At 32.3% G+C, this 13,074-nt stretch overlaps 1 protein-coding gene across 1 annotated transcript; it reads right to left on the bottom strand.

Moving 5' to 3' along the window:
• Positions 1-5,562: 5,562 nt before the first annotated feature.
• On the bottom strand, positions 5,563-8,008 carry LOC131044053 (protein DETOXIFICATION 48). Its single transcript, XM_057977318.2, has 2 exons — positions 7,639-8,008; positions 5,563-7,328 (listed from the first exon to the last, which is right to left on the bottom strand). The coding sequence occupies exons 1-2, from the start codon at positions 7,798-7,800 to the stop codon at positions 5,859-5,861; spliced, it is 1,632 nt and encodes a 543-aa protein (XP_057833301.2). The 5' UTR covers positions 7,801-8,008; the 3' UTR covers positions 5,563-5,858.
• Between the last annotated feature and the right edge of the window lie 5,066 nt (positions 8,009-13,074).

The raw sequence follows: 13,074 nt of genomic DNA, 5'->3' as shown, positions 1-13,074 counted from the left end.
ACAACGACCCAACGAAGACACAAGGCCTACGAGCACAATGGCCCAGGAGGGGCTTGAACCTTGGTGGCCGCTTCACCAACAAAGTGTTTTAACTGCGACACTACATGTTTGAAGACTATTAAAATCTACTTGATTACTAAATTTATTATTAATTGAATTTTAATTTTAAAATTGATATAAATTTTTATATCATGTCAATAATTTTCATTATTATATATATAAGCATGCATATGCATATAATTTTTTAAGATTATAGTTATAATAATAATCAAATTAGTCAAATTTATAATCAATAATCTTATTTATGCTTAAATATTATTATGGATAACTAAACCAATACTTAATTGCTATTTTTGATAATATTCAATATAAATTTGAATAATTTATCATCAAATTAGTCAAATTTATAATCAATAATCTTAGTTATGCTTCAATATTATTATGGATAACTAAACCAATACTTAATTGCTATTTTTGATAATATTCAATATAAATTTGAATAATTTATCAATTATTATAACTGAAAACCTGAAAACTTACATAAATGATTACATTTACAACCTAAGCTTATTTTATCCAAAAATTTATAAGAAAATTAAATTATAAAACTTTGGTTAAATAAAAAAACAAATTATTTTATTATAACCATGGAATCATAATAATCAGTATCTATTAATATTTAAAATTAACTATTGTCAGTTCTAATTTTAATATATTGCAACAGCTAGTAACACTTACTTTTAGGTAAAGTTATTTGTATTACGAGCCACAAGAATATATTTGTATTCAATTTCAGTGGTCAACAAAATAATATCTAAATAAGTCAAACTTAATACCATATCCAGATGAGCAGACATCACTACTACGATGATCTGAAATGGTCAAGAAATAATTTATTACTACTCTGTGCAAGGCTGATGAAATTCGGGACCCATTCATTGCTGTACATGGTGTCCATACAGAAAATAGAATATGTTTTTAGATGCCGGAAAAAAAAATGTTAATTGCCAAATCATATAACCTTTGCTGATTTCTGTTCTTCGTTCCAATAATGAGCTTACTATTGTACTACTCAAACTAGTGCCAAGGTAACAAATCTATAGTGCCTCTCCCCCTTTTTATTCGTTCTTTGGCAACCGTTGCTTGTTCTAGAATGAAGTCCTAAAGAGAGACTCTGCTTTCCCAAATTGATGTTGCTTCTCCAAGAATGTGGAAGAGTTTAATGCTCATTTGTTATTGGGTTTCTTCTGTTGGGATGTTGGGATGTTTGGGCTTAATCCCTCCCTTTTTGCACCTTGATTGGGCCCTTTCTTTTGACACCTTTTGGTTCTTAATGGAAACCTTCCCTTTCTTTTGACACCTTTTGGTTCTTAATGGAAACCTTCTTTAAAATAAACCAAACTGAGTAGTTTTGTTGGGCCTAGTAAGTTGTCATGTTGAGAGGTGCCTTTTGAAAGAATAAGGCAATTGTGTTTTCAAGAACTTGAAGTTGGCTCCAAAATGAGTCTTCTTCAAAATTTTGTCTATCATTAAATAATTTCTTTAGATGTCATAAGATATAAGATGACTTCATCATCCAATGTATTGGTCTCTAAATTGGAACTTGACATAGAAAAAGATTGGAAACTTGATTTTCATATTTCTTCATTATTCAAAGGAAAAGGGACCCAAAGATAGAATATATCATGGTCTCCTCCTAGTTCAAAATAGTATAAGCTTAACTTCAATGAAGTGGCTAAAGGTAATATAAGGCCGAAGAGTGGAGGTCGGGTTTTAAGAGATACAAAGTCTAAGTTTATTTCCTTTTATGTCATAAACTTTAAGACTCAAACTAATCATTATGTAAATGTGATAGTAGCCTAGCACCCTTAAGATGAAACATCAACTAGAAGTGCAAAAATTAATTATAAAATGGGATTGGTTAAGATTTTATAAATTGCCATCTTAAGAAGAGCCCTAGTTGGACTATTTAGAGACTATTTAGAGCATAATAAATTATTCACTAGACATTATAAAATAAGATTAACTTGGTATATTTACCAAACATGTGTTTAGAAAGGCTAATGGTGCGGTCAACTTCTTAGCAAATTGGACTGTGACAAGGCACAAAAAAATACTTTTGTTGAGGAACTCCTTTCCAAAGGATATTAATTTTTTGTTCATAAATAATATCATTTATTATTTAAATTAAAAAAATCATGAAGGGGTGGATGGCTGTACCATAAAATCTTGAAGGTAAATGTTAACTTTAGGTGGAATATCATCACAATGATGAGAGGTCTTGGTGATATAAAACCTAAATATTGAAAGGATTATACTCATTTTTTTATTGCTACTAATTTGGAAAGGTATTCTAAAGGAACCACTAAGATGGTGTGGTTGGTTTGTTCAATAAAGAGATACATATTTCTATCTTGGGTGGTGATATGAATAGGTTTGAACTTGTTAGCCATGGGAAGTGGAAGAATGATGCAGTGGTTTGGGTGATTTTTAGAAGGGAGATTTAGTATCTTCATGAAATAGTTGTAAGATCATGACACAATTCTAATGGTGGAATTTTTCAAGAGTTAGGATAATAGAAAGTTGATTACTAAGGGTTTGAAATTTATATTTTCTAAAGAACTGGTGATCAAGGCTATTGGTCTCTTATTGAAGGGAGTTAAAGTACTCAAATATAGGAAAATGAGAGAAGAGGCTATGGTGACCTTCTTAAACAAAGAAAAAGAGTTTGATAAGCTGCGTATGGTATATGTTAGATGCACCCTCAAACCACCATAGAATGAAATTGTCATGTGCCTTGAGGTTTAGCATTCTTGAAGATCAATTTAAGTCTATTTGCTACTATCATTTTGTCCTCCTAAATAATTTTATCATGGATAGGCATGATTCCTTTCCTTACTCGTTTTCTATGGACCTATCAATGAAGGATTATAAAATAGGCCTTCTAATTGTCCCCTACACTAGGGTTTAATTATTTTCAATGTTAGCCATCTTAAGCAACTAACCAACCCCATAGACTCAGTTGTTCATATTAAAAAAGTTAAACAAAAAAGGTTGGTAGATTATTCAATGTCTACTTTTGAGGAATTAAAGAAGGCTAGTAGCTAGATCAAGAATGGGTCTTAGTCTTTCTCAAGGTTGAGCTTCTAGAACTCCCATGGTATCAATAAAATAGTTGTAAATAAGGATACTAATATGGACAAAAAGAGAAAATAGAAGAAGAATTTATTGGTAGGAATTTCCTCTACATCTAAAAAGACAGTTGACACCCTACACATTTTAGAGAAAAGAAAAAAATAAAGTGTTTGAAAATTGCATATTTGTGCAATCGCTATGAAGTAAACGAAAAACAAAACATTGAATAGTGACTTTCCAGAAATAAAATTAAAAATTAAAAATAAAATATATTATCAAAAAATAGTAACCTAGATAAAATAATATATTTCTTAGAGGAAAAGAAAAATTAATGTGTCCATATAGCTCTTTTTAAAGAATATAATTTTATATGTTTTTCGTCTATTTATATATTATATTTTACATAATATATGTACGTTTAATATTCATATATTTAAGGAAAACAAACATTAATGCATTTATCTAAATCATTATAAATTTAATTTAAACATATCTTTTAACATCTTTTTATCCGTATTAATTTTAAATATATTTTAACCCACAAAATTAATTTTTATTTTAGTTTTCAAAAGTTTATTATAATTTCATTATAATTTATAAATATGATAAGAAATTATGTTCTATCCTTTGAAAACTTACTAAACAATCAATCATATATATATATGTTTATCTTAAAGTATACGAATCTACAATTTCGTCTAATAAATTCGTCGTATCACAGGACACTTGATTAAATTCAAATATTCTACCATAAAAAAAATGGTCCAAAATATCCACCACTCCATAAAAAATTTAAAGCTCTTACTGAAGAAATTTAAAAGTAAAATTTAAATGAAAGTCCAATTTCAACGATGCCCCTGTCCCACGTTAGCAGACCAACGCGAATCATTTATTGCCGTCTTCACACCCAGCAAATTATTACCCACTTTTTATTAACGGCGTTTAATGTGTTGGCATTTTATTATTCATGATTGTGAAATACGAATTATTGTGAATCGTTATTCTATAAAACATAAGACAATATAACATAATTCAATTTTAATTAATCATCATATCATTTTTAGAGATATTCAACAATATAATCTATTAAAAAGCTAAATTCTATTATTTATTAAGATGTTCTATAATATAATATAGTGGTAGATCGGTTTCTCTAATATTTAGTATAATAGCTATGAAAAGATTGATGTATAGATTAAATATTATCTTTTATTTGAAAGATATTATCAAATAATAATTAATATTGAACATATTGATATTAGAATTGAATTCTAATAAAGTATTTAAAATTTATTATATATTTTAAATCTTAGAAACTTTGTTCTATCTTCAACATAACTCTTAAAATTAAGATACTAGTTTTAAAATCATATAAATAAACAAGAGATTTTGCAAAACATTCTAATTTATTATAAATGTGATTAAAACAAAATCAATGTAATTTTAACAATCGAGATTTAATAGAGAGATATGTTTGTGGATTAAATTATGTTAAAAAATTTGAATCGATATTTTAGATCACACTACATGATCCATCATTAGGATAAAGAGAGCCCAAAGAAACAAAATAGACATAAAGTTATAGATGAAGACTATACAAGCAAGTAGAAGAAAGAAGTGAGAGAAGGGTCATGCGTGGTTCAAGATTCTAAGATGTAAAAAGACAAATGAAAGATCAAAAAATTGACAGGTAGAAAATTAGATTTAATAAATATAAATAATTTATTAGTTAATATCCAAATAATAAGATATGAAGAACAATGTACTATCAAATTTATACATTCTTAAATAAAGATTAAAATAAAAAACAACTTATTTTATATGACAAAATATCTAACAAAATATAATTTTTTCACAAAAATAAATTAATTAATTAAATATTTAATAATATTCAAGCTTAATTCAAATTACACTATTTTCATCATTTTATTTTAGATTTGATCACACTAAAATTCTGCAATCACCTCTTTTCAGCACCCACCTTTCAATGACAGTATATTATCTTTTTAACTTTTAAAAATAATAAGAATCTTATTCATAAAATATATTCTGAAAGTTAAATGATTATTAGATATTTAACTACAAAACTTTTATGAGACACCTCTCACATTTTGTGTAAGAAGAATAGAAAGTCATGGATCAGCTTCAGCAAATTAAAGAACAGGTGTTAGAATTTCAGTTTGATAACAATATCTGTCAATGTAAAATTGTTCAATATATGAATGAATGTTCAGCCATCTAATAGCTGCTTTGTACTCATAATCAGACAATATATTATTTCTCATTCTTTATAATCTGCTTTGATTCAGTATTAAATTTTGAAAAAAAAACACTATAAAATCCTAGATGTGCAATAACAGCATTAGTTAAAGTTGACAGAGAATCCTGCTTCTTAAATATATTGTCATGCATAAAATTGACAACTAATAAAAATTCGACCAGGTAAAACCTCTGGCCTGCAATATCTATTAAATTCTCTACAACAGGCTACATACTGGCTAAGCCCAGGCCTACCTTGCGTAGATTGGAAAACATGCTTTCACTGACGTCATTACAGAGGTATATCCAATTTAATCACGACCAACAAGGCGCGAACATGAATCCAAGAATTTATTTTAGAGGCAATACAGCTCCATTTAATTCCAGTTAAGTAGTTAATGATTCCCCACTGTCCTAAATCTCGAAGCAATTGCCTTGGTTAGAGTAAGGGGATTAGACACAAATTAAGCGATAACAACAGTTAGTAGAGGCTGTGCGTCTGTCTGTTCACATGGGATGTATAAATTTTTGCAAACACAGTGTTCGTTCGCTTCATTGCACATATGATGTATCTGTGGCTTCTCTGGTGAAATGTCGGCGGTGAGCTTCCTGGCTCTCTCAACCTGCATGCTCCAGTCGGTCCGTAGCATCACAAACATCATGAGGATAAGGCACGAAACTTGTGCCGCCAGCATGCCAAGCCATAAACCCACAAATTCAAATTTGTATATGAAACTCAAAACCAATGCAACGGGTGTTCCGATCAAATAGAAAGAACCCAGATTTATATTTGCACCCATGGTCGGGCGAGCACTGCCTCGGAGGACCCCGCACCCGGTGGTTTGGGGCCAATTAGCCAGCTCGCAGAGGCCAACTATAGGCAGTGCCGACGAAACCAGTGAGAGAATTTGCTCATCTTTGGTGAACATTCTACCCCATACGTGACGTATTGTTACTGTAAAACTCATGGCTATGAAGCTCAAAACAGCCGCGCTTCCAATTGCCACTTTCATGGCTCTGCACGCCTTGGCCGGCCTGTTTGCACCGAGCTCGTTTCCCACTCTCGTAGAAACTCCCATGCTCAGAGACGATGGAAATATGTAAAGCAGAGCCGTTGTCTGGATTAGAATTCCCATTGAAGCTACGGTTGTTCTGGGGTCCAGCAATAGTCCACAGAGAAGAACCATTAATTCGTACCACCACCACTCTAAGCAGACTGATGCACAGCTGGGGATTGCCAGACTCAGAAATGACGTCCACCCTTTTAGGCATTCTCTCGACAAGCCCGGCAGAGTATCTCTGTAAAGTCCCGACAACCATATGTATGATGCCAAGCATATCACAATGTTGAAGTTGGTCCATACGGCAGCCAGGGCGACACCCCGGATTGATAGTCTGAAATACACAACTAAAAGAAAATTGATGGGAACGTGAAGGAGAAGAGCCAAGCCTGCTGAGACAGTGAGCGGAAGGGTGGAGCTCTGAGTTCGAAGGAAAATCCTTAGAGGGTGAAGAAATGACTGCGCTATGAGATCAGGCAGAGAGTAGAGAATGTACTTGCCTGCCATCCTGGTTATGCTCTCGTCTTGCCCACAATAAAGCAGAATCGGTCCAATGTTTAACCACAGCAATCCGATGGGCACAGAGGCGCAGAGAAGGATTAGAATTGTTCTTTGAAGAGAGTGGCCAAGAAGAATCCGCCGTTTTGCTCCAAAAGCCTGACTGCACACGGGTTCCATTCCCATTGCCAGACCGGAAATGACTGAATAGCCGGTTATGTTTGCAAAGCCGATTGAAAGAGAGCCTCCGGCTAGTTCCAGCTCTCCAAGGTAGCCCAAGAATTGCATGGATATCATGCCTCTCAAGTAGAGAAGCAGTCCCATTACTACTACTGGCCCCGAGATTCTGCCAAGCATCATCAGCTCTTCTATAACCTGCATGAACTAAAATATGTCAACTAAACTAAATTCAATTCGGAAATGGCAATCCAACTAAAGTAAATTCAATTTACAAATGGTCATCCAACTAAACTAAATTCAATTCAATTCGGAAATGTCTATCCATGTTACATAACTGAATTTGTTTTCATCGAAAAGATGAATAACAGAAATCCTCATCAATGCAAAATAAACATTTTGATTATGTAAGTTTCAACTATCGATGCATCCTGATAAGTGCCATTTCCATCCAACTCTGATATATAATCTATAAAATTTGGTGAATACAAAGAAATTCAATACCAACCTCAAAGCGTGCCGGCCAGCAATTCAGGTCGCCGTAATCAGGATCAGCCTCTGGTTGGGGTACGAAACACTTATCATCTGCGTCAAACTTACACTGAAGCTTATTCTCCACATTATGCATACACACTCGAGGATTATTTCCTGGACTTTCACAATTATGCATGCTTCTAATTTCAAGCCGACACGCTCTTCTCACTAAAATTCTACTGAATGGCACCTCGCAAATCTCCAATCTCAATACAGACAACACGGACAAATTTGATTACTTCGTGGCAGAATAACTAACTAATTAAACATCGGTTTCAGTTGAGAGAAGTTATTAAAAATGCCACATATTTAAATAATGGCAGTTAATAACTTCTAGCCTCAAGCAAACCCTCGGATGCATTCTTCTGTGAATGTAGAGACGAATTTATAGGAAAGTGAGACCTACGAAGATAAACAGTATTTTACTTCAGTGAGCCAGCAAAAAGTTACCCATAAGATTCGAGTTTGAATTTCCAACATACAAGACAGATAAGCTGAACCTAGTTGGTGCGTGCAACACCGGAGGCAACTATTGCTTTAAATCTCAAACGTAACATCGATAGAATAATAATTTCCATTTTGCCTAACCATGTTCCTATTCTTCGAACAGCCAAGCTCCCAAGTTCAACTTTTTGCTACAATTTGAGAGCAAACGGTGACCCTTATTTTACTAGTGTATGGACCAGTCAACTTGTGTTTCATGGATAAACATGTTTTAAATCATGATAAATCATTTTTATAAAAAAATATTATTTTATAATAAAAATAGAGTTTTATTTTAATAATATAAATAATTTATGATACATTTCGAACATTTAGTATGGTAGAAATATTTTATTGGTGAGGTAGTCAGCAAGCTTTAAATCTTTGTTGGGTCATTCAGTTCTTAGATCTTGTGTCTTTGTTGGACTGTTGGATTCATAGATTTGAACAAGTGAAGTGTGGGGAATGATGGCCTCCAAGGAAGTGCTCTTGTGAGAAGAGATCTCCTATAAGTGGTCTCTTTGAGCTCGGACGAGACTAAAGTTTCCCCAAAAACAACTAATGATATTAACACGTATTTGTCATTACATCAAATTTCATAGATGTCATAGATGTTAGTAATTTTGAAATCAACATTTTTATCTAGATCAAAAAGGAGAGTAATCCATAATAACCACCTTTAAATCTATAATGGATAATCTAACACCTCCTATCCAATATAACTTGAAAGAATTGAATTTAGGTTGAAGTTCTAATACCACATAGATTCATAGTTAAGCCAAAATTTACAAATGTTAGTGAACTTGTTGATTTTATAGAAACACCCTACCTAACTAATCATGTTTAGATGGTAAGAATAATATGAAACTTAGCTTTTTGGAACAGGATCCCTATCATTTCGACTTTAATGCTCGATAGCTACTAGCGCTCTCTTGTTTCCATCCCAAGAACATAATTCAAAAGACAGGAATAGATGCTTTCTTTTCCAACAATCCATTCTAGAAGTTTTGGCGAACTCAAACCAGTGGATAATGTAAGTCCGTTTAACTCATCACTGTGCAGTGACACGTGAGAACAAAGTGGCAGCTTCAAAGCCTACGCGACGCCGCAAGTTGACCTCCTTTTCGTGGGATGAGGAATCAACCTTTCGTGCCCTTATTCCTAGTCAACTAAAACATTAATTATTGAAATTTAATTTAGCTTTTAAATAAAGTCAACAAATTAAGTATTCTCTTCCATAGTTTTAACAGCTAAAAGAATTTGCATGGGGCCATTGCATTATTTCTAAGCTGAAGGGTTAGTACGACCCCCCCCTGTAATCAAGAGATACGTTGACGAAACACTGCAAATAATAGTCAATGCAGGCCGAAAGGAATAACTTAATTAATCAAATCTTACGGCAAATTTTATGCAGAGGAGCTCCAATCTGATTATAGGTGTTTGTTATTGGTGGGGATGTAATCAACGATGCCATGTGAAGTACTGTCCAATGGAATTTCGAATGTTACAACCTGATTTGTTGTAAGTGGTAACTTTGTGAGGGACCAATTTGATGGAGTGACGTAAGCGATTACCGTTTTAAGTTAAATAGAATCATTCACGTTCACGATTTGACACTAGATAATGCAAATGGGTATAAATTCGTGGTGAATATGTGCAGACGCAAGTCGTTGAAACTGGACATGCCCACCTGTAACCATTGAGAAAAAAATAATACTCCCTTTGAGGTTGCCATAGAATCTTTCCATTCTTTGGGAAGGCACATAGTTTGGTGATGGTGATGCTGATGTTTCAATATAGCTGATATTTTGAAGTGTTGTACGAAGTCATTCTCAAAATCGAGTGTGTTCCATTATAAGAGCTAGGGGTGTTAAAATTTTGTAATTTATATTGTGATTATACTGTTCTTATTTGTATCTTACATCACAAATAAGTTAGTTCAAGTTAAAAACTTTCATCTTTATTTTAATTTCAGTTTTTTCTAATATCTTAAATTCTAGCATGTCGTGCTACTATCCTTTCAAAAAGATTCTATGAGATCGTTTCTCTAATTCAAATTTGACTTTTTGATCCAAAATCCCACTTTTTTTTCTTACCCATCATGTAAACACTAATCTACCCTCACAATAAAAAATAGTTAGATTTGACTTTATAAATAGTCAAATTAAAAGGAAATGAACCATGAATGTAGCCAAGGAGTGCATATGCAACACCCGAACATTAAAAAAATCCATAGGTAGATCTCCATGATAATAGAAACACACTCATATTTTGATGAATGTGAGTTCATAATGGACCGAATAATATCTTTAAGTGACAATGAAAATCTTAAAATGCATACTTAAATAACGTAACTTGAAAAATTGAATGAGTTTATCTTTAGATTGTAGATAGAAGAAAATTTGATTTAATTTATTGGCTATTAATTTTTCTAAGAAATTTTAAAAACAACTTGATGAAAATTGGATATTACAATGAGACATTGCTATTTTTTAAGAAAAAATAAAAAAGTCAATGTCATTTTAGCTAATATAAGTTTAAGACAAAAAAACATATTCAAAGGATGAATATAAGTGAATGACACATGAGTGAATGTGACATATATTTTTGTGATTTTTTTAATAAATGAATTATATATAAATATTTTATCATGAACTTTTTTTAAATGTTAAAATGATTTTTTAGTCTTAATTCAGAAAAATATGAAATTAATTTTTAAATGTTTAGTCAATGTAATCTAGAGTGACATATCTTTAAAGTTTGAAAAGAAATAGATAATTATAGAAATTTTTAAATATATATCTATTAGAAATCTAAGCATATTATGTATAAAATTGATAATAAATATCTATCAAAATTACAATGATGAATAAATTATACTTTTAGAATCTTAAGATTTTATTGGATATAACCCACTCATTTTATTAAATTCAAATAAAAATATCTTGTCAAGATTAAGGATAAAGTTAAAGAAAGGTTATAAATATTTCCTAGCTTGTGAATAGATTGCATTTTTAGAATCTTAAGATTTTATTGGATATAACTTTTTAATTTTATTATATTTAAATAAAAATATCTTGTCAACATCAAGAATAAAGTTAGAGAAAGTTTATAAATTTTTTCTAACCTATGATTTACATAATGAAAAATGTGGTTTAGACTCCTAAACCTAATTCCAAATTTGATTTCAAGATATTGTTTAAGGGGAAAGTAATGCCTCTATTAAAGATATTCTTGATTTATATTAATCAATATTAAAAATTGATCCCAAAAATATTAAAGATGAAGAAATTATGATAATATTCAAATCAATACATTATAACATCATTGATATTTATATCAATACATCATATCATATTCCACATAGCTAATCACATCATAAATTCTTTGTAAAGCTTACAAATGACAATTATAAAGATTGATCATCCTTGACTTGTTGAAAGCAGATAAAGTGGGCTATCCTTCCATCTCTAAGCTCACCTTGAAGGCTTGTCATCCTCCTGATCAAGCAAGCCCAAGAGCATAGAAGGTTGTTCGTCCTTGCAACCCCTCTTCACTATAATAATGCCCCATTTGTGGCGGCTTAAATTATTTCTTCTCTCCCATCATCTACCCACCTTCTAAAAATAGTTATATTTTACAGCAACGACTATGTTGTGTCCTTCAAGTCTGGGCCAATTAGGTTCATTTGTATGGCTATGTGTTGAGGATGCGCAGTCGAACATGGGGCATTGAGCAGAGCGAAAAGATGATATTCAAATGCTTTGGGGATGAGTTTGTTGAAAACTATAATGGTTTCCTGCAAAAATATCCAGTGCTGACCAACTCATTTCCGGTTGATAAATGCTAACTTCAAATTCAGTCATTTGAAAGTACGACAAGTTCAACAATATCAGCGAAAAAAGCCATTAATAGATACAAATTTGATTCTAGACTGGGAATATTGTCCACTATTACACCTTCATTAGTGAACCTCAAGATTTCTCTCCTGCCAAGCGATGCTGCAATCTCCGGTCGACCCTCCTGTTGACCGCAATTGATAAGTATTATATTTCTTTCAAATTATCTAGGGATTACACCAAAAAGGTTAAGAGCCACTGAAAAACAAAATGTAAAGCATCTTCAGAATCTGTCAAAATTTCATCGACATCTGAATCTTCTCCACCAAATCATAATCTTCTTTCTTTATCCTCTTCTTCTCGGCTCACAACCTTGTGAAACCAAGGTAAACTTCTCCCATCACTTGACACATTTCTGGATTGAAACTTTGAGGAGTCAAACACACTTGATAAAACATTGGCTGAAGCAAACTCAATTACCGTTTTTAGTTTCCCAAAACATGCCATGAAAAGCTGAGCGAGCACCTTTTTTGTTAGAGGCATATTTCGATGAAATCTCTCTCAAAATTGGAATTATGGAAGATCTATCTGCCATGTTTTCAAACTCAAAATTTGTACACCTTAGCTGAATCAAACAATGTGGTATTGATCTTCATTTTTAATAGAAACTTCAACATTTTGCCTCCTTCACCGTCATATACAAACATCTTTATAACTATGGTTGACAAAACCAGACATAGGTGAAACACCATAAAATGAAATTCACATTTTTTTTCCCATTTCTATAACTTCTCCAACTGCACCATTACTAGATTTTTGATATCAGCCTGTTTTACTGCACTAATGGTTTGATATCTGATTTCTCACATGTGGTATCGGAGTGCTTATTTGATCTTGTACAATGTGAAGTCTGAAAGGCTAGGATTGTAGTTGACTGCTCATTCCCTCACCAATGTCTGAAGCATTGGATGTTGTAAAGGAGTCGAGTGTACAGAAGTTCCTGTTGCTGCTGCAAGTGCTACATCCCTTTTGCTATTGTTGTCCGTAGAAACTACTGCGTTTGTACCTGTAGAGGATTATTATTGCTG

This window comes from Cryptomeria japonica, chromosome 3 (assembly GCF_030272615.1).
Source record: "Cryptomeria japonica chromosome 3, Sugi_1.0, whole genome shotgun sequence".
In the NCBI taxonomy this organism is placed as follows: Eukaryota; Viridiplantae; Streptophyta; class Pinopsida; order Cupressales; family Cupressaceae; genus Cryptomeria; species Cryptomeria japonica.
This window is presented reverse-complemented; position numbering and strand designations above follow the sequence as displayed.